The 21,932-nt window shown below is 41.4% G+C and overlaps 1 protein-coding gene across 5 annotated transcripts in view; it reads right to left on the bottom strand.

Annotated features, from left to right (window-relative positions):
• Positions 1–21,932, bottom strand: part of gsk3ba (glycogen synthase kinase 3 beta, genome duplicate a) — a 63,069-nt gene that overhangs the window by 11,455 nt on the left and 29,682 nt on the right. For 2 of the 5 annotated variants that reach the window (XM_053626601.1, XM_053626602.1), the window contains 6 exons: positions 17,815–18,008; positions 12,271–12,354; positions 2,339–2,449; positions 1,785–1,915; positions 673–779; positions 157–443 (listed from right to left, as the gene is read on the bottom strand). In XM_053626601.1, the coding sequence (XP_053482576.1) occupies positions 157–443; positions 673–779; positions 1,785–1,915; positions 2,339–2,449; positions 12,271–12,354; positions 17,815–18,008 (914 nt within the window). The remainder of the gene's footprint in view (positions 1–156; positions 444–672; positions 780–1,784; positions 1,916–2,338; positions 2,450–12,270; positions 12,355–17,814; positions 18,009–21,932) is intronic. The other 3 variants (XM_053626604.1, XM_053626605.1, XM_053626603.1) reach the window with 3 other exon arrangements.

The raw sequence follows: 21,932 nt of genomic DNA, 5'->3' as shown, positions 1-21,932 counted from the left end.
CTCTGAAGCTAATAAATCACACCTGAGTGCTATGTCAGTCAGGATGGAGATGAATTAAATGGGCAGGATGGAGCTCACAGCAGAACAATGAGGTGGAGGTGAAGGTGGTGATGGAGCTAAATGGAGGTGAAGGAAGAGAAACGGATTTTTCTGTACCTGTTGACTCACCTTAGTCCATGGGTGGGCCTTTATCTGAGGAAACTTGAACTCTGTGTAATTGGGGTTCATCTCTCGAATCTGCTCACGGGTGGGCGTGCCCAAAACCTGAGAGAGAGGTGGGGGTGAGAGTGAGACAGACAACAGATTTTGTGAATGAACACACGCACACCAGCATGGAGCCAGTACCTTGATGATCTCCACCAGCTGATCCACTCCACTGTCACCGGGGAAAATCGGTTGCCCTAGCAACAGCTCAGCCAGCACACAGCCTGCTGACCATACGTCTGAAGTAATAAAAAAAAGAAAAAGAAAAAATAAGGTCAAAAGGTCAGTGACCGGAGGACAAGGGTAATGAAACTCACCACGCTCCACATCTCACACTTACTTTCATGCAGAGATCAAAGCTTTAGCACATGCACACACACAGACACAAGCTGTTGCAGTGTGATAATTACTGTGCTCTTATATACTGTATGCTGAATGTGAGGTTTGTGTTATGTAGCTTTAGCATACCTATGCTGGAAGTGTAGTCAGTGGCTCCGAAGATGAGTTCAGGAGCTCTGTAGTACCGTGAGCAGATGTAGGACACGTTTGGCTCTCCACGGACCAGCTGCTTAGCGCTGTACATGGGAGAATATGACATTCAGAGAGAACAACCTATAACAAATGTATCGCACAGCTAACACAATCACAGGAACGGGTGATATTCATCATTTATCCTTTTTTCCCCCCCATCTGTGATCCTTTTCGCTATTGCCACATTTCTGTAATTTAAATTTACACACAGACAGAGAGTAACACAGAGACAGAGTGAGACACACAGAGCAAGACACAGACACAGATTCAGAGTGAGAGACAGAGAGACACAGAGAGAGACACAGTGAGAGAGACAGAGAGCAAGAGCGAGGGACACAGAGAGCAAGAGCGAGGGACACAGAGAGCAAGAGCGAGGGACACAGAGCAAGAGCGAGGGACACAGAGCAAGAGCGAGGGACACAGAGAGACAGACACAGAGACAGACACAGAGAGACACAGAGAGACACAGAGAGACACAGAGAGACACAGAGAGACACACACAGATGCATTCAGTGGAGTTCAATATTCAAGCAGCTCATAAATCTTTTAAGTTTCCTCTTCAGAATTCTGAAGACCGCTCGTCTCGCTCTGGCGACTGCATCATGTGGGGAAAAGTGCAGACAGAAAGGTTATATTTATTAATAATTAACTAAAGTTCCACACACACTTCACGCCTGGCTGAAGGTTTTTGGATGTGTGTGCTTATGATCAGCTAATTCACTTTTTCAGGATGAATCTCCAGCTTTAAATTCCTTTACGGTGTTTAAGTATGCAGATTAAGATGAGTCATTAACTAAACTGCACAGGCTGCTCCGGCACACCTGGACAACGTGTCCCCAAGTCCGAGCATGAAGGAGTACATCTGCTCTTAAACTCCATTTCACACTGTACCGGGGTTTAGCACGGCAGTGTTCTTTATACTCAACAGCGCCGGGCTATAGGACCGAACTTTCACATCACCATACATTTCTCTAGGGCACACAAGATATGCAGAGGGGTGAAGGGAGACCTCCACGTATGTGCGGGTGAGTGTGTGTGCCAGCACCGACCTGCCGAAGTCACAGAGTTTGAGCACAGCCGTCTCAGGATCCAGCAGCAGGTTCTGGGGTTTGATGTCTCGATGGCAGATTCCAAACGAATGGATGTAGGCCAGACTTCTGAAGAGCTGATACATGTATAACTGCAGCGCGCACACACACACACACACACACACACACACAGGTTTAACACTACAATTGACTGTAAAACAGTAGTTTTGCATTTAAAAAAAACAAACAAACAACTTTTTAATAATTTGTTTAAAATCAAATTTTTTATTATAATAAAATAACATTTTATTTATATTAAAAAGAAAAAAATATATTTAACATTGGAAAGGAGAAAAAAAATCATTTGTAAACATTCTGAAGATTAAATACAAAAAATTATTTGAAAAAATGTTATACTGTCATATTGCCCAGAGCTCGGTAAGAGTGAGGACGTAATTCATAACACACACACCTTGAGATAAATCATGGGCAGACACACAAAGATTCCTTACCATACACCAGAGGGACTGACACACACCCCACTCAGAGGAGAGCAGAGGCACACTAATACACACCTTGACATAAACCATGGGGAGGGTCTGTTTGGCTCGGCTGTAGTGTCTGGCGACTCTGTACACAGTCTCGGGGACGTAGTCCAGCACCAGGTTCAGATACACCTCATCCTTCTGTGAGGATGGAACCCAAACAAACATCCAGTTAGACGGAGGACATTGTGCACGTAGAATTATACAACTTATCACTACTTCTTTTTTGTTTCTGTTTGTGAATTCCAGCGCAACAGACATAGGCAGTGAATCCTCAATTCTGATTGGTCAGGTGGTAGTAAATATACGTTTTTCTCTAACAGCAGTGCTGACAGTAGTTCTCACTGCAAATCAAATCAGAAGTTTATATTAACGCACTTGTTTTAATACGTTATTACTATAGAAACCGCTCAATTACAGAGACTTTTATAATGATAATGAGTCTTTATTGATCACAGATACATTACAGCACAGTATAATTATTTTCTTCGCATACCCCAGCATGTTAGGAAGCTGGGGTCAGAGTGCAGGGGCAGCCATGATACGGTGCCCCTGGAGCAGAGAGGGTTTCATTTAAACCCCTGACCTTCCGATCAGTAATCCAGAGCCTTAAACGCCAAGCCACCAGTTCCTCACTTTATGGCGGAAGCTCCAATTAAAGGGATTTAAAAGCAAGCAAAGAAAGAAAGAAATTGCAGCCATCTATGTCTGAGAGTCAAAATTGCCCACACTGTCCGGATGGGAGGATTGGATGCTCCCTTGGCCCTGTCAAGGGTGACGGAAAACAAATCGGAGGACACTGTGAGGTCATGTATGTGGAAGAGGGTGGATAGCGCTTTCCTCTTAAGCCTCTGGTATACTTATTTATTTTTACACGTACGCTAGCGTATGTGCACAGTCCTACACACAACCTTCCAAAGTATACTCCATTTGACATGTACGCGTACACAGGCGGTCGACACGTGCGCATTACGACAACTTGCACTACCCCTCCTGGCCTACAGGAGTCAGTACAGAGCAGTAAAGGAGCTCTTTTGGTGTGAAGGACGACAATGAAGAATCACACCACCAGGAAGAACAATGCCCGGGCAATCTCTCACCACGATTAGCAGCCATATACAAGTCCTTATACTCTAAGGCTAGAATAATACAAATGCGGCTACTTTCTAACCTGCGCTCGTTTCCTTCTCATTAACTACCTTGAGATTCAATGGCCCTGGGTCACTGTTGCCACCTTGTGGATCAACTAAATAGTGCAAAAGAGGTAAATGCGAATGTGTGACCTGCGGTTACAAAAATCGGGCGGTGCGGATACAGCACGCGCGTACTCTGCTGATTGATAACGAAATTTGCATCACGCGCACTATACGCTGTTCCTAGCGTATGTGTATAAAGTGAAGCATACTTTCTACTTCAGTGTGTGCATGAGCAGCCGTTTGAAAACATGTTTGGCTGACCTTCACCCTCCCTGGTTTGACCAAATTAGAGAGAATCTGGAGCAGAAATTGAAAAAATAACTAAATAACTACATAAATAAATGAATGCATCAAGCTGATATGGTGATTTTCTGCGAGGAGACGTTTGTTTAACATTCATGGAAGGAGTCTCCACTGTCAGTGCTTGCTCAGAGTTAAAGCTGATAAGGCTTTATAAGTCTTTATAATAATAACCAGAGGCTGGTAAGGGAAGGACTGTTTATAGCTGCTATAATATAAAGGAAGTCATTTAAATGCAACTCTAAACAGATAAAAAGTATGATGCGTCAATCTTGAACAACTAGAAGATTGCAACCATCAGTAAATCGCTGTGGTGTAAGAGGAATAAAACACTTCGATATGTTCCGTTATAGGAAAATAATCAACTTCAGGTGGTAGGAGTGACTCGGCTTCCTGTAATAATCCATAGTGGATTATTTTCCTACAACAGCATTTGTTTGTGGAGTTCTTCGGACTTTCTACACCGAACAGCAGAACAATATCAAGATCACGTCATCACAGAACAATTCGCACTGCATTCAGTTCTGAGCGAGTCTCAGATGTCGTCCCAGCTGCAGGTGATTCTGTTCATTTCATCAGTGCTGATTAAATCCCATCCTGCATCAAATTATTCTGTGCTGCTGAACCAATAACATCTGCCTGCCAGTAAAGTCTGTCTTCAAGTTTAGAAATAAGTAGGAAGGAAGGAACGAGGGAGGGAGGAAGAGGTATGCAAGAGAAAGGAAGTGACATATCAGATGCAGAACTATGTCGGCTTGTGGGCGGCGACCTCTGTCCCGCCCGAGTCTGGTGTCTATAATCGGTCAGGGCAGGATGTGATGTCACTGTCGGACTATGTGCGTCATGTTTTAAACAATGAGTTTCAGTCGAGCACAGTGATGTCATGTCAGAAATAGTCTGTCATGGGAAGAAACTCGCACACAAAGCAAATTCAGACAGTGTCTCAGGTTCTACAGTAAGCAGAACCCATTGTGCTTCACTGACACATGTTGCGTGTCTCATGTGCTTCTACTCTTGGAGATGTGGAAGCTCCTTGTTAATGAGACAGATTCAAATAGCCACTTTTTACAACCGTGTTGAGCTGAAAAGCATCTCAGACTACGTTTACATGGACAGCAGTAATCTAATTATTGACCTTATTCTGAATAAGACAATATCGTGATTAAGGTGTTTGCATGAGTCGCTTTTAGAATATTCCTTTCATGTTCCTGTTTTACATGTTATAGAACATAGATGGATTAAGGGCACGTCATTACGTCCCCATGCCACGCCATCCGACGTCCCTCCAGAATTTCACGTATTAACATACAGTTGGTCTTCGTTATGGTACCGTATACAGTTTTGTTCGTTTCATGTTTAATTTTACAAAAGCTTCAAGTGCAGTTAATTATTTGTCACGCTATATGTGCAAATAGACGACTGCTTGAAGCCGTGGGCTGTGTCCGATGCATGTACATGCATGTTTTTCACCTACTATATACGTGTATTTCTCCTACTATATAGTAGGTAAGTACGCGGTTTGGGACGCAGCCGTGCTCTCTCGTTTGCGGTCAAACAGTTGAGCACTGCCGTGTGTGTACGTGTCCTGTCGCAAAATGCGGTGAAAACTCCCACACGACGTTAATAATGTGATTAAGGTGTGTACATGTCTGTAATGCACTTCGATAATGCGACTAAAACAGGAATACCCCACGTCTTAATTCGATTTGTGTTTACTTCGAGTATGACTTTAGTCGGATTAAGGTCATCAATAATCACTGTTTACATGCTGGTTTCTTAATCAGAGTATTGTCTTAATCGGGATAATATCGGATTATTGTTGTCCATGTAAACGTACTGTCGGATCGTACAACACGTCAAACCTTAAGGTGAGAGCAGATCACCACTTTGCGTTCCACTCCTCTCAGCCAAGAATAGGAACCTGAGGCTACATGGGCACCAAAACTGGACAGTTCAGAGATCCATCCGATGACAGAAGTGCTTTCACGCAGTTATAGTGACAGCTCAGTCTGACCTCACACACTCCTGCTGTCCTGGGCATTTTTCAACCTGCTGATTGCTACAGAAACAATATCGCTTACGACACAAAACGGGAGAGAGAGAGAGAGAGAGAGAGAGAGAGAGAGAGAGAGAGAGAGAGAGAGAGAGAGAGATCCATCTATTGTCTTGACAAGGCTGCATTGTCTCCTGCAACAAATCGTTGCCACGCTTTCATTTACTGCCTAGTATCAGTAGCAGCTTTTATAATCGTATTCTCAGACCACCATCTCTGAACTCCTCAGTCACTTCCTTTTTACAACTGAGAGATCTGTAGCTGTGCAACACACAAAACATCACTTCCTGTTCTGGAAATCCTGAACCTAAACACAGAGAAAAATAAGCTTGTGTCTGGATAAAACTCGGCACCATTGAAACGTGACAATCCTGTGGTTTTAACACGCACATATAGAACCTTAAAGCATTTCCGTCTTCCTCTGTTCGGTCTCAGCTGCTTTGAGCCAGACTTCTGCTCGCAGACGCACTACCTGCTGGCTGTTTACATGCAAATATCTTCATTTCCTTACAAATGCATTCAAACTGCAGGTATATTCACCTGTAACACACCACTCTATAACATCTACAAGGTCTCCACATAGGCAGACAACATTAACGACATTTGTTCTTATAAAGATGCTACGTTTATACATTATGCATACAAAACAACACCAATGTGTCTTTACATGACCATTTTACAACTTTGTCATTTTACAATCATAAAGCTGATTTAAACACAAAAATCGAAAGAAAAATATTCTAATGACTGTACTTTTATTTTTTACACACTCATTTTTACTCTGACTCCAAAAAAAACAATCACTCTAAAAATGAAATACGTTATGCACAGGAGAAGCAGAAGGCTATAAGAAGACAGCAAAGCGTTTTCAGGTAGCTGTTTCCTCAGTTCGTAATGTAATTAAGAAATCGCAGTTAAAAAGGACGGTGGAGTTCAAGTTTCCAAAAGAACTGCTCATAGGATTGCTAGAAGGGCAAATCAACCCCCCCCCCACCCCCCGGAGTGGAGGTGCATTGTTCTACTAAATATGACCTGCATGGAAGAGTCATCAGAAGAAAACCTTTCCTGCGTCCTTACCACAAAATTCCACTTCACAAGTTTGCAAATGAACATGTATACATGTATATACACACACAAGACAAAATAGTTAAAATAGAACCTTTTGGCCACAATGACCAAAGGTATGTTTGGAGAAAAAAGGGTACAGAGTTTCATGAAAAGAACACCTCTCTAACTGTTAAGCATTGAGGGGGTGCGGCTCGATCGTGCTTTGAAGAATGCATTTAAATACAATTAAAATACAATTAAAATACCAGCAAATTCTGGAAGCAAACACCACACCATCTGTAACCAAGCTGAAGATGAAAGGAGGAATGCTTCTACAACAGGATAATGATTCGAATCACACAGCAAAATTCACGATGAACTACTGCAAGAGGAGCAAAACGAAGGTTCTGGCATGGCCTTCACAGTCCCCCAACCTAAACATCATCGAAAATCTGTGGACAGACCTGAAAAGAGCAAGACAGCCCAAGAACAGGCTCACAGAACTGGAAACCTTTTGTGAAGAAGAATGGGTGAAAATCCCTGAAACAAGACCTCTTAGCTTGCTACAAAAAGCGTTTACAAGCTGTGATACTTGCCAAAGGTGGCGTTACTAAATATTGACCATGCAGGGTGACCAAACGTTTGCGTCGGGCCCTTTTATTTTGTTCTTTTGAAACTGTAAAAGATGGAAATAAAAAAATGTCACGTTGCTCAAAATATGAAAGAAGTGCATCATCCCGGAGTTTATGCCTTATGGAAATCAGGTCATCTTTTACTCGCCTTGCTGTTCACACCAACAGAAATTTTGACCAGAGTGCACAAACTTTTGCATTTCACTGTACTTCATTTGAAATATACAAAATGTGCTTCATATAAATAAAGCGAATAATTATTACTTAATTACTGTGAGCAACATTGTATACAAGTGTGTGTGTGTACACATTTGTTTATGTGATGTCCTGGATACAGTAGGCAGGACACAGCTCTCTCTCACACACACACACACACACGGAACTCATCATGATTTGACACAAACACAGACTCCTAACACTCACTTTGAAAAATAATCACACACAGACACTTTTAAAATGTCTCCTTATAAACTGTATGCGTACAATATGCTTACGTTTCGCAGTTTTCTCAGTTTAAAAGCATAACGCTGGTTGTTGAGGTTTTTCAGAAGGGACAGAACCTAAAGACACCTTCCTCGTTGAGCATTGTGCCACCATCTTGGTCATCATGCTGTGGCACAAACCCACATATTCACAAGCTATTAAAGATTTCCACCTGTGAAAGTCATTTTTATTTATTTATTTTTTAATCCACCCTCATGTGAACTAACCCAGCCCAGGATTGTTTATATTTTGAATGAGCCATCAGTCGTATCATTTTCCGTTGTAAATGTAAATGTAGCTACTGAGGAATGAATGGAGGTGGGCTCGGGCCCACGCCGCCCTCCTGACACGGCTCAAGGGCTAAAATTAGCTCTGCCTGTGAGTCACTACAGCAACACTTCCTCAATTACAACTGATCAGCAGAGCTCCCATTTGATTGGCTATGGAGGAGCTCCCACCAGGTCTGGGCACAGCCTGACTGGCTCGTGTGATGTGGTCATGATGTCTTATGAGAGAAGAGACAGAAGAGGGGAGGATATGAAAAGGAAATATGACAGACATAGAAGCTGACTTATGTCTTTCATATCACACAATATAAAATGGCGTGGAAAAGGTGTGTGTGTGTGTGTGTGCGCACGCGCATGCGGTGTTTACAGCGTCATTACACGTGCATAATGACGCACACACTTAAATGCCAGTTTAGTTCCAGCTCATGTGCACTTTGAGTTTCACTGTGATATACAGTGGTGCTTGAAAGTTTGTGAACCCTTTAGAATTGACTATTTCTGCATAAATATGAGCTAAAACATCATCAGATCTTCACACAAGTAGATAAAGAGAACCCCATTAAACAAAGGAGACAAAAATAATTATACTTGGTCATTTATTTATTGAGGAAAGTGATCCAATATTACATATCTGCGAGTGGCAAAAGAATGTGAACCTTTGCTTTCAGGATCTGGTGTGACCCCCTTGTGCAGTAATAACTGTAGCTAAACGTTTGCGGTCAATGTTGATCAGACCTGAACGAATTTTTGCCCATTCCTCAGTACAGAACAGCTTCAACTCTGGGATGTTGGTGTAAAAAAAAAAAAAAAAATTACCACTGGAAGTTTTATTTTTTGGCTCCTTTCCTTTTTACAGGAAAACTCCACCATGAGTGACTTGCATATTAACGTAATCTTCAGTGACCTCCAGCGTTTATCTGATAAAGAAATTGACTTTTTTAAGTTGGTTTATTTTCGCTTTGGTTAATGGTTTCCTAGGTCACCCACAATGGCGTACGACTACATGCTGATAGCGGTGCCAGTGGGATTAATACTGCGTTCATGATAACTGGGAATTTTCCAACGCAGAACTTCCTACTTCCAACGTTACAGTGTTCAGGCGAACTCGGCCGCCTGAAGTCGGAAATAAAATGAATGCTCACTGTAAGCGGTCTATAAAAACTGGAATTAAAGTGTTGTTGGGTTTGCAATTCATTTCTTTTTAAAGTGGATGTGACAATTCACTGTTAGTAGCGCTGAAAAAGTACATTAAAGAGCAGTTTGGTCAAAAATCTTGCAGAAATTGTGTTAAGTATCATGCTTAAAAACCGTAAATCATGCTGTTCTTTCATACTTCTCACAATCAGCACCTCCATGTTGAAGTGCCGTCATGGAAAAGCAACTCAGAGTTCCACAAAAACTCAGATGTTCCGAGCTGGAATTATGAGCTGGAGAACCGCTCCTACTGGGAAGTCGTAAACTTTTTAAAACTTCCCAGTTCCCACTTGAACACAGCATTAATCCACGTTTCATCTCTTTCTAAAGAGGGCGATGCAGCGGCACTTTAGTCTGTCCAGCTCTCACCTCCTCATCTGTACACTCTGCTCAAACAGATCAGCTTCCAAAGCTTCAATTTTCATGCTAACGGATCACAAACTAGCCGAGCTGAGTCTCTGCACAACTCGGTCGAATAGCTGCATGGCGCTGTGGGACTTTGAGTCCAGCGTTTGCACCAACGTCTCCTAAACTATTATGTTTGATTTATTATTCAAGCAAAATCTGAGTGTTATTCCTTATGTCCCCCTGTGACATTTACATGACATGTAACTGATAACAGCTTTTTCAATATTTGAAGTATATTGACTTTGCAAGCCTTTTGATCTCTTGAGAATTTCTCAATTCTTCACGGGGTGATGCCTTTACAGAATAATCAAGAAACCCGTATACACATACCATGCAAGGATGTGTGCAAGAATGTGCCGATGCAAGAATAAATGCGGTTGTTAAGTCAGCCCACATGAAATACTTCTAAAAGTCTCTCGCTCCCTGGGGTCAGGTGTTTTTTGGCACACATATAGTGCAGACTGAACTAGCAGCGAGAAAAGTTTTGCGCGTGTGTGTGTGTGTGTGTGTGTGTGTGTGTGTGTGTGTGTGTGTGTGTGTGTGTGTGTGTGAGAGAGAGAGAGAGAGAGAGAGAGAACTGTGCTCAGCAGATTTCACCAACTACATGAATGATGTGTAATGTCAGCAAATTGACATTCCTATCATCACTGAATTGCTGTTTAATTAAAACTAAAGGCAGCTTGAGTTAAAGTGAAAGGATGATGTGGAGAAATTCAGATAGGGAGTGATGGAGAAAGAACTAAAAAGAGAGGCGAGGATGGATGAGAGAGTGTGAGAATTCCCAACTCACCATTCTCTACCCAGTGGATTTAAGTACATTTTAGAAAGAAGGAAAGAAACGAAAGAAAGGAAGGAAGAAAAAGAAAGGAAGGAAGGGAGAGAAAGCAATAAAGGAAGGGAAAGAAAGGAAGAAAGAAAAAGAAAGGAAGGGAGAGAAAGAAATCAAGAAAGAAAGGAAGAGAAAGGAAGGATGGATGGATGGGAGGGAGGGAAAGGAAAAAAGAAAGAATGATTCTGTAATGGAGTGAATAATAAGTAATGGATTTTTGTGGCTGTATTGTATTTTTTTTAATTCGCTTAATTATAGTTCTTCCTTGTCTTCTTATTTTAAATAAAATATTTAAAATGTACTTTTAAATGATCATCTATATTTATACCAGTGTACATCTGAAGACAGCGCTGGAGGACCATTACATATCCACTTTTATTTATTTATTTATTTATTTATACATTTAAAAAGCATTTTGTATTTTCTGTTTCAGAAGCATGCATAAACAATGAATGAATAAATAATAAATAAATAAATAAAAACCTCCTGAATTACGAGTCGAACAGCAGATTGGCCACAGTTTGGTGTGAGAGCTGGAACACGTGAGGTGAGCGAGATCACCACGTCATACACAGACACACCAACTTCTCAATCTCATCAATCTGCTCACGTGACACAAGAGGCGAGATGGAGAAACGGGGGAAAAGAGAGGAGAAGGGACAGGTGTGAGACAGGAGGACAGCGTGTCCTCTCCACCTGCTTCACAATTTTAACCCATCCTGCATTTTCAGCTGTTTAAGATCAGGGTTTTATTGCTCTGACAACACATTTCATCATCCAAAGACAAACCCTACAGCACAGAGGTGTCATGGTTCCAGACCTTTTTGGTGCTTTTGAAACACTTTTGTTGTGTAAAAGCACAGCATGGTTTTTACACTAGGTCCTGAACCCTGTCAGCACAGTTCCCTCTACACTGTGCGTGTTCTGATGATGCTCCCATGCAGAACTACATCAAATCAGCACAGAACACAAACACAAAAATGTGGCCGTCAACGAGAGTAACCGACAGATGCTTGCAGTGCAGGACGGACCGGCCACAGGTAAACTCGACATTCAGCCCACACAGAAACACATCCTGCTGCCACCAAAAAATTCTGTCCCAACCACACACAATGCTACCAAGGCATGCTAGTAAATCATAGCAAGATTTACTTGCTGAACCTGTCAGTATCACTCAAGGAGGCGTGTCCTCTTTTCTAAACCAGTCAGTCTCACTTAAGGAGGTATGGTCTCCTCTCTGTGCCTGTCTTTCTTAGAGAAGGAGGTGTGTCCTGCTCTCTGCGCCTGTCAGTCTGAAGGAGGTGTGACCTTTTTACCTCAAAGCCAACAATTATGATTTAAAGGAATCAAACCGCCATTTTTGCCATACAACACTTTCAACTTGGACACTCTGTGGAATTCATTTCCCCAATAGTCCTACATTCACAAGTAAAAACGGAGTAACTGGGATAAAAGGGGTGTGTTCGTGCCTTATGAAAAGGCTTTGCAATACCAGCAATAAGTACAAGCATGTATGTGGACAGAGACGGTCACCTTTTCCCCGCTGGAGTAGAAGAAGTACCGGAGGCGGACGATGTTGCAGTGGTCCAGCTTCCTCATGATCTGCAGCTCACGGTTCTGCAGAGTAGAAGAGAGAAACAAATCCACGGCATCAGCACAGAGAATATGACCTTCACCACACTTAGAGTGCACAGAAGGGCTGGGAAAGAGAGTGATAACATAATATGAGTGTAATGATATTTTTCTGAGATATTGTGGATCATTAATTTTATTAAAAAATTTTTTTAAATGATTACAAAGTCTGATTGAAAGCAGCTGCAATCGTTCATTTCCTACTTTATTATGCTTTAATATTCCTAAATGTTCTTACGCAAATTTCCGGGAAAAAAAAAAAAAAAAAAGTGTCATTAAATGGTTACGTCAATATAAAAGGTCAAATAAAAGATAAAGAGCAGCGGTGTGATAAAGCCCTTGGCGTAGCTGTATACACAGATGTTTAGCATTGTTGCTGTCGATCTTCACGTCCATTTCTCGGCCCGAATGTGATGAGACGAGGATGGAAATAGAAACAACGCACAGGTCCAAGCCCCAGGCAAACGTTCAGTTCTCACACGCACACACAATCTCTCTGAGCCATGCTTCCTGAAACAGAGGCTGTAATTGGCACACCACCCACACAATGACGGAGAGAGAGGCGCAAGCGTGTCTCATTCACAGTGCTAAGGGAAGTGAGGGAATTGTAGAGGCGGCGTATTAAAATAAATCCTGTTGGAATCGTCAAAACCAGAAATATCGCACGTTCCCCAGCGGTCTTGCTGCAGCTGCACAGCGTGGGATGCTCAAACAGTCACAGATGCATTTATTTTATTTTGTTTTAAATGGGATGAGGAGGTGGGCTTAAAAACACAAACACCTTCGAGTTTTGAAAGCTCAGGGGGATAGTTGGGGGGGGGGGGGGGGGTTAGGGGGTTTAGTGGGCTTAGACTTTAGGAGCCTGCACATTGTGTGAAAAAGCTGGCCACAGTCACCGACTAATTTTTGGGGATCCGCGATAAACCCCGCACCGCCCACAGACAAGTCTCTGCACGTTCCCACGGCAACCTCGAACAGTATGAGCGGTTCACTGGTTTCAGGATGTGGCTGCAAGCTGTCGCAGATGCTCTGATGCTTCCAAGCATGCTTGATATTCTCGGCGATGGATCGTATAGAGGAAAACCCTATGTGACTAGTAGCAAGAACAGCGCAGTGAAACAGCCAATGAGAGACTGAGAGGAAATCTATCATCATGCGCAGCAGATCCCTGAATCCAGTTCAATCATCCTGCTATTTGTGAAGGAGGCTGAGGGTAAAATATATGCCTCATGTTACGGTGCGTTCAAGTTCTCCTGGGAAGTTTGTATTTACGAGTTGGGAAGTCGTAATTACGACATTAGGTGCATTCAAGTCACTTTGGTCAGAGTAAGACGGCGGTGTACCTTCTCTTAATTAACTAAAAAAAAAAAAAAAAATAGCTAGGTTTTCTAACTCTACTTTGAAAAAAATGAAGAACAAAGAATGCGCCTCAGGTGTGTTTAACGTTACACATTTTAGCATAATTGTACAATGCTATTGTATTTTGTGCAGGGAATTGGCTTGTTTTACTGTAAATAAAAAAAACCTGACAAAAGACATGTTTGCTTGTACGTCTATAACTTGCTGTATATACTAAACTATATACATATACTTCATATAATAAGTGAATTCTTTTAACTACAGACGTTGCATGCATTGATTCCGCCATGTTTTCTTACGAACATGCCCCCAACTCGGAAACTCTGAGCTCAGCGAAACTGACTTTGTGGAGGCTTTTGCACCTTTATACCCAAGCCAAAAATAAAAACATAAATGCATGGTGGATGGAAACACAGGGTATATAAATATCTACATGTCTTACACTATACCTCCAGTTCTCTTTGCAGAACAGACAACCCTCACCATCTGCATTTCCCCAACCAATCTTTCCTCTACATTTTTCTCTCATTTCTCTTTTTGCTCCTTTCCTTAAAAAAAAAAAAAAAAATAGTGCAGGACCAACCACAATAACCCCCATTAACCAGTACTTCGTAGCTAATGAACACTAAATATCGTGGCTAGCAAGCTGACATATATTGATATATGACATTATGGCATAGTTTCCACTAGAAATTTTGGTGCTGGCCAAACTGGAAAAAATCCAGTCATCTTATTTTTATTTTGCACTGGACTATGCATATCATATGCAATATAATAAAACAAGCAAGTCAAATGAAAGATTAAAATGTTATTCATTACATTTTCTCTTCCACAGTATTCAAAGTAAGATACTGCAATAGTGGAATTAGCATCAAATAAAACAAACATTCAAAACAAAAACAGGACACAGCAGAATGTACAAAAAGTACTGATACTCACACACTGAAATCATTTGAGCAAGTTTTATATTCAACTATAAAGTGATGGATGGTTGTCACTAAGCTTGCTGTGATGGTTGATGTTACCGGCGTTGGGGCCACACACCGATAACGTCACTTGCCCACTGTGGCACCGCCCCCATCGTCATTTTGCCTTTTTATAGTAATAAAAATCATTTAGTTCAGTTAGAGAACGGAAGCTACAATTAAAAACTGAACTTGTCTGCTCAATTCAGCATGAACTGACTGATTCGGAGTCGCAGCACAGATCAGCAGGAGTCACATTTCATTTATCACGTGACGAGAGTGAGGCGAGCTGACTGACAACACGATAGTGGAAGATTTGGTTTAATACAAGTTTGTCATTGTACTGTTTTGTTGTTGTGTTTTTGATTAAGAATAATAATGGTCCAGGGGCTCGAATGTTTATTAAAAGTAAATAAATAAATAAAAATAAGAAGACTACTTTAACTTTCATTTAACTACATATACTTATCACCCTGGTAGACACTGTAAACAGACTGCGTGTGGTCACAATAACGAATATGAGAATGACACCTAATATAACCTAATGGTATTTTATTTTTACATTACATATTGAAATAGTTACACCAAAACGGCAACTTTTAGTGGAGAGATTAATCCAAATAATCTTTAAAAGAAAATTTTAATATTAAGAAATGTATTACCATCCACAAATGTAGTGTGACACCCCCTGTATGTCACTTACTGTAAAGTCAGTAAAACTATTCATTTCACAATTAAATTGACATTTGGCAGCAGCACTCTGATTTCCATAAAACTGCAGCACTGCTTGCTGAACTGGCTTTTTAGTCTCAAAGTTTTAAGATGTCCCTTTCAATACCTCCTTCTTCAGTTTTTTCTTTAATTTTCTGTTTGGCATCGTGCCTTTACTGACTATATAACATATATATATATATATATATATAATATAACAGGGTTACTTGCATGTCTGGAAATGTAACGAACTTGAGTAGATAGTACTTACCAACACATTTCCTCTCAATCAATTTGAAAACTACCGGCGAGAAGCATAAAAAATGCTGCTAATTTTACGAAAAGGTTAGCAGAAGAGCTAGCGGTTTCAGCATACCTGTCTGCCTGTTGAAGCGAGACGCATCGCGACTGCATCGTGAATTGAGTCAGATAAATAAATAGGAAAATTCTCCGACTTCCTTGTGATTTGCTACGGTTTTGTGCACGCTCTCGTGTTAATTTGAATTCAGATGCTTTTTACATAATATACTTATTGATTAATGTGGAGAGGAACACTTAAATAATTTAGAAAATGGGCAGGGGCCCAAAACCCCCTTTCGCAGCAACTTTCCATCTTCTATTAAGTTTCTCTCAGCATTTTTATAAAAATCCAAAATATAACCACACTTAGGATTTGCGTCAGACTCACGCTGGGTGTGTGGACAGCATTAACTGAGTTTTATAAATCACGATAACCGCGCATGGTTTTAATGATAATTAGATGTGACGCGGTAATATTTGTTTATATAATAAATAATTAATTATTTAATAAAATAAAATAATAATTGTTTATCGGGAAACCGGTAACCGTTTCATCCCTAATACACACACACACACACACACACACACACACACACACTCGCCCACACACATTATACTCCCACTGTGACGACATAAGGAAACGTGTCAGGCACTTTCTTAAGTAGCTAATCTGTAATGAAGCTGTTTAGGAGTAAAGAACGAACATCTAACAGTGCCGTAATGGCACTGCAGCGAAGTGAAAGATTATTCTACTTGAGCCCTTCGTTCTCCGCGGTCACGTACGCCACCGGGCCACGTGCCAAGGCTGAATAATCAAATGTCGATCACTGGCTCAGGGATGACTCAGCAAGATACTGTATCATCCCAGCAGGGTTTTTCCCTCCTTCGTTTATTTCCTTCAGGGAAGACGTGCTTCCTTACTAGTCGGCGCTATAATATATAATAAGGCCTGAAATGCACACAGCGCGAGATCAATTCTTTTCTCATAAGTAATAAGTGCAGGTCAGTGTGTCTGTCTATGGAACAGCAGAAGAGATATAATGAAATGGCCTCGTTCTCTCACTGTATCACCAATTTCTGCAATCTGACTGAGAGCACTTCATTAGAGCGAGTAAATCAATCGCAGCACGGCCTGACGGTATAGGTCGCCATGGCGACGGTGCTTGACGTGATGACTGGTTGGTGAGTGTAATGTGTCAAGCACTTAACCCGTGAAGAGCTCTGATCAGAGGGGGTGAAGAGTGCAACACACACACACACACACACACACACACACACACACACAGGCTGACAATTAAAAATTGTATCTGTTGCCAAACTACTGTCATATAAAAGGAATTAAACACTTTGGAGCATGCAGCTGTAACCCCAAAATGAATCAATTTTGGGGTTACAGCTGCATCACACCACCTTATTGTTGATTATTTTCCTATAGCAGCATGCCACCGTGGCATTTCATTCCTTATTGTGGTTGTGTGTACTGAACCAGACAGAGAGATTAAAGGCTCAGGAAACCTTTGCAGGTGTTTGAGTTAATTAGCTGATTAGAGTTCTTCTCAGGTTGACATTTCTGTATTATAAATGCTTTATTCTAATATTTTGAGATATAGGATTTTTGATTTCCATGAGCTGTAAGCCATAATCATCGAGATTAAACCAAAAAAGGGCCTGAAATATTTCACTTTGTGTGTGATGAAAGTAGAATATATGAAAGTTCCACTTTTTGAATTAAATGACAGAAAAAGATTAACTTTTCCACGATATTCAAATTTTTTGAGATGCACCTGTATAGCAGCTTTGCTCTGATTTAAGATTACTTTGCAGTTATTTTCTAAAATGTAAAAAAAAAAACCCACACAACTCAGCAGGACGTACAATCAGGCAAACTGCCAATCAGAACACACACACACACACACAGTGGATCAAATTCAGCAGACTGGTGTCACCACGGTCGCATCATCATCTATAAAAAGATATTACATTCTCATCTACATCTTTAACCGAACTCACACTTGGGTTCCTTTACAAAAGGGACCGTGTTAATCTCTGCTTAAAATTTCAGCCTGCTGGAGATTAACACCATCTCATTTCCCCGCCTCACGACTCTCACCTTAAACCTCTTGTCCTGCAGCACCTTCTTGATGGCCACCATTTCTCCGGACTCACACAGCTTGGCCTGGTAGACGACTCCGAATGAACCGTTCCCGATCACCTTTGTGTCCGTGTAGCTGACTTCCTGAGGCCGATCGGGACCCTGGCCTGGAGTCGCCATCACTGACGTCACCTTACCGCCATCCTTATCTCCTAGAGAAGAGGAGAGGGAGAGTCAGTCTCACCATATACACACATGCAGATATTTATATGTAGTTTTTGCCTCGCAATTTTGCTCCTGAGGAAAGCAATTATATTGCAAAGCCTTCTGGGGAAGTTTTGCTCCTGAAATCTATAATCACACTCTCTTTCAGATTGTTCTCGGACTCCCTGGATCAGCCACCCTGCGGTACAAACGGGACTTTGGAGTGATTTGAAATGTTTGGAAATTAATATCACCGGCACATAAAGTACACTCACAGCAGCACAAACCCTGAGGTATTTCACCCTTTTTTTAATAAATTTAGTTTGAGTTCATTCGACGCAGTTGGAACCAATTGGTTAGAGTCGAATTCCATGCCCCTTAACTACGAGATAATTTGAACCTCTCAAAGTGTTCGAGACGGTTTGAACAAGTATTGCGAGCGACAAAGCCAGGTGTTTCCTCGCTTTGTTTGAAATGAACGATAGCATCGGTCACACACCGGCAACCGATGCTAGCTTTCCTCTCTTTTCCTCTCAACGAGTCGGGGCGGAGCTAAACTTGTTAAGCTAAGCTAATCTTCTGTAGTTTTTCCCGTGTGCTTGTAGGCATTCTTCTTCTTCACCACTTGTGGAACGACTAATACACTTGTGCGCATTTGCTACCTCCATCAGTTCCGAATTGCAACCTCGTTACCTATGGTACTTACGGAACTGCAGAAAAACAAGTACCGTCACGTTTTAAGCATGTTGGTACCGAAGTATCGGTTCCTAACACACACAAAAATAAATAAATAAAAACTTCCATCCATCCATTTTCCATGTTTCTTATCCTACACAGGGTCACGGGGAGCCTGGATTCCATCACAGGGGACTCGGTGCACAACGTGGGGGACACAAGGGACGGGGTGCCAACCCTTCGCAGGGCACAATCACACACACAATTTGGAAATGCCACTCAGCCGACAACGCTTGTCTTTGGACTGGGGGAGGAAACCGGAGTACCCGGAAGAAACCCCCAAAGCATGGGTAGAACATGCAAACTCCACGCACATAGGGCAGAGGCGGGATTCAATCCCCCAACCCCCGAAGGTACGAGGTAAGTGTGTTAACCAATAAGCCACTGTGACCCCGAAACACCCCCCCTCCCCCAAAGCATAAACATATAATTGTGTTTCCATCTTTTTCCTCATTAATTACGCATGGAGACATTTTAAAGAAAAAATAAAGCTTGGAAGACGACAGCAGAGATCGTTGTTGTCTTTAGAGCATGTTTGTAGCTAGCACGGCTACTCTAATATCAATAACTAATATGCAGCCTGACATGTAACATGTACATCAAAATATGTATGTTCTCATGTGTTTTTTTTAAAACACTTAAGACAAATAAATTGTATGCTGTAAACCACAATGCAGCCACTGCTCTTTCACATCGGAGCTGAACACGCTGGACGGAAGCCACACGCCCACAACAGCAGAGCTCGAGGGCCCACAAGAGACAAGCGGCAAGCGACATTAGGGACGTGTTGCTCGCTGGTGTGAACGCAGGGTAAGGAGGCGTGAGGTCCTGTGTGCTCTCCTCCCTGCTTATATACAGATTTAGTTGTAGGAGGAGTGGTGGCTGGAGAGCTGTGATTGGTTACAACTGTATAAATACAGAAACTCATCCAAAAAGGGTGTATTGAGCTCAGAGTTTACGCTCAGTGTTTAAAAGACAATCACGCGCATTTCATTTAATCTCATATTTACGTCCTTGTTGTTTCTTGTTCCTAGTTAGCTGAGAAATGAAGACAAGAATAAAAAGAAATAAATAATACATATTACGATCACATGAGGGTTTTCTGCTTGGGCTGGTAGTCGAGGAGGCTCTGGGTTACACAAGGGAAGGTGTTTTTTGTTATTTCTGGCAAGACCTTCAAAGTTGTGAAAAGAAGCATTTCCCACTCTATTTGAGGCACGCGAGTCAGAGAAATCGTACAGTAGCAAACCAAGCAGAATAGGGCCGCATCAAAAAGCGGGACATTAAGGATAACGTCCAGCCGATGCTCGTGTTTCAGTGATCTACAAAACCGTTTTTATTCAAATGAACTTCAATCATTACAGCAAGTACAGAGCTGCTCATTCAGTCTCTTCAAAGCAAAACGGTGTGATGTGAGCGCTGACCGTACACGACACACAGCATGTGAAGAATAAGCTTAAGTATGAGAACCTTATAAGGGAATTTGGAGAAGCTGGGTATTCTTTCAGAGCACGCACAGTGAGACCCGTGATGTTCTTAGCTGCCATCAGCTGTTCGGTAAAAACTGGTGACTGCGATTAGTATTTGTGTTCTGTGAAATACAGATTCAAAACCTAAAAAATCTCTAAAATCACTGATATGGTGAGGAGATGTTTAGGAGAGGTTTCTTTTCTGAGATATAGTTGGTATGGTGATGCCATTATTTTGTGTTTTGTTTTGCACAGGAGTTTGTTAGCTAAATGAAATAACGTGATGCGCATCATGTATCGTAGAAATGTACACAGGTATCGTGCTATGATATTTGTGTCATATCGGCCAGCCCTAAGGCTGTAGCCCTAAGGTACAACTGTAACACCACATTTTCTGACACAGGACAGTCTTCAGGATGTAGAACTTCAAACTTCGGTATAAAATGAAAAGCTGCAGGGTTTTATTTTTAGTCTCACCAAATATCAAACATTAAAAAAAAAAAAAAAAAAAAAAAAAAGACCAAAGAGAGGCTTTTGAGGGAATGCTTATAGCTGCTATAACGTGGACGTTTCACAACGGTAACTGGAACTATAAACGGATAAATGATGGGGCGTGTCACGTCATTAAATTAAGAACTGTAAATGCTCAGAGGCGTAGAACATTTTGGGTGAGCTATTCGTGGAAAATAATCAACTTTGCAGTGGGAATAGTAACTCTGCTTCATGTCGGACCCAACGCACCACCATGCCATTGATTGTTTTCTCATAACGTCATGCCCCCAAGCGTTTTATTCTGTTCTTGGTACATAATGTTTAATGATTGAGGCTGGACATTTTGTGCAATTATATGGTCAACATCATTTTTTTAAAAAAATAAATAATAAAGTGAAACACTAGTGTTGCGATTCCATATAAATATTTTTAAAATCATGTAATTCCAGATAACATATTACTGTATTATAAACCTCATGTTGTAAATGACATGTACTTAAAAGCAATAAAAGAATTGATATAAATCACCATTTCATACTGTATATATTCTTGAGAGAGATTATCAGTCACCATGTCCAAATAGAACACCCATAAAGAGCACTGTGTGTGTGGGGGGGGGAGGGGGGGCATTAAGCAGCTGGCTATGCTGAAAAAAGATTAGTGGCTTTGGGTTCCAGATCACAGCTCAAAGTCCTTGTTAATTCTGTTAAAGGTTAACTTCAGACCAGAGCCTCCTTTTGACCCCGACACTCTGGCACTGTCTGAGTTTAGAGAAAAATGGGGAGAATTTGTTGAAGTGAAGCCACTAAGTGTTTCTAGCTTAGACCGAATTCTGAATTCTAGAGGCAGCCTCTGACTGTTGAATTTGAGAAAATAAGATTAATAAAATTCCAGAGGCAAATATTTCACCTTCTGAACTGAGACAGAGTTCTGAATTCTAGAGGCAGAGATGTGATTTCTGAATTGAGAGACTGAGCTCTAAATTCTAGAGGCAGAGATTTGAGATCGAATTCTGAATTCTAGTCATCAGGCTATGAATTTGAGAGGTGAAGTTTGGAAATTTAGAAACCATGTTAAGCGTGCTGACTTCCAAATGCCGAGCTTTGAGTTCTGAATTCTAGAAGCAGTGCTATGAATTCAAGTTCTAGAAACTGAGGTTTGTATTGTCGAGGATAAGCTCTGAAAACTGAATTCCTGGCCAAGGTCAGAATTCTGTGTGCTCTAAAAATGAAATTC

Source organism: Ictalurus furcatus, chromosome 6 (assembly GCF_023375685.1).
Source record: "Ictalurus furcatus strain D&B chromosome 6, Billie_1.0, whole genome shotgun sequence".
Classification (NCBI taxonomy): Eukaryota; Metazoa; Chordata; class Actinopteri; order Siluriformes; family Ictaluridae; genus Ictalurus; species Ictalurus furcatus.
This window is presented reverse-complemented; position numbering and strand designations above follow the sequence as displayed.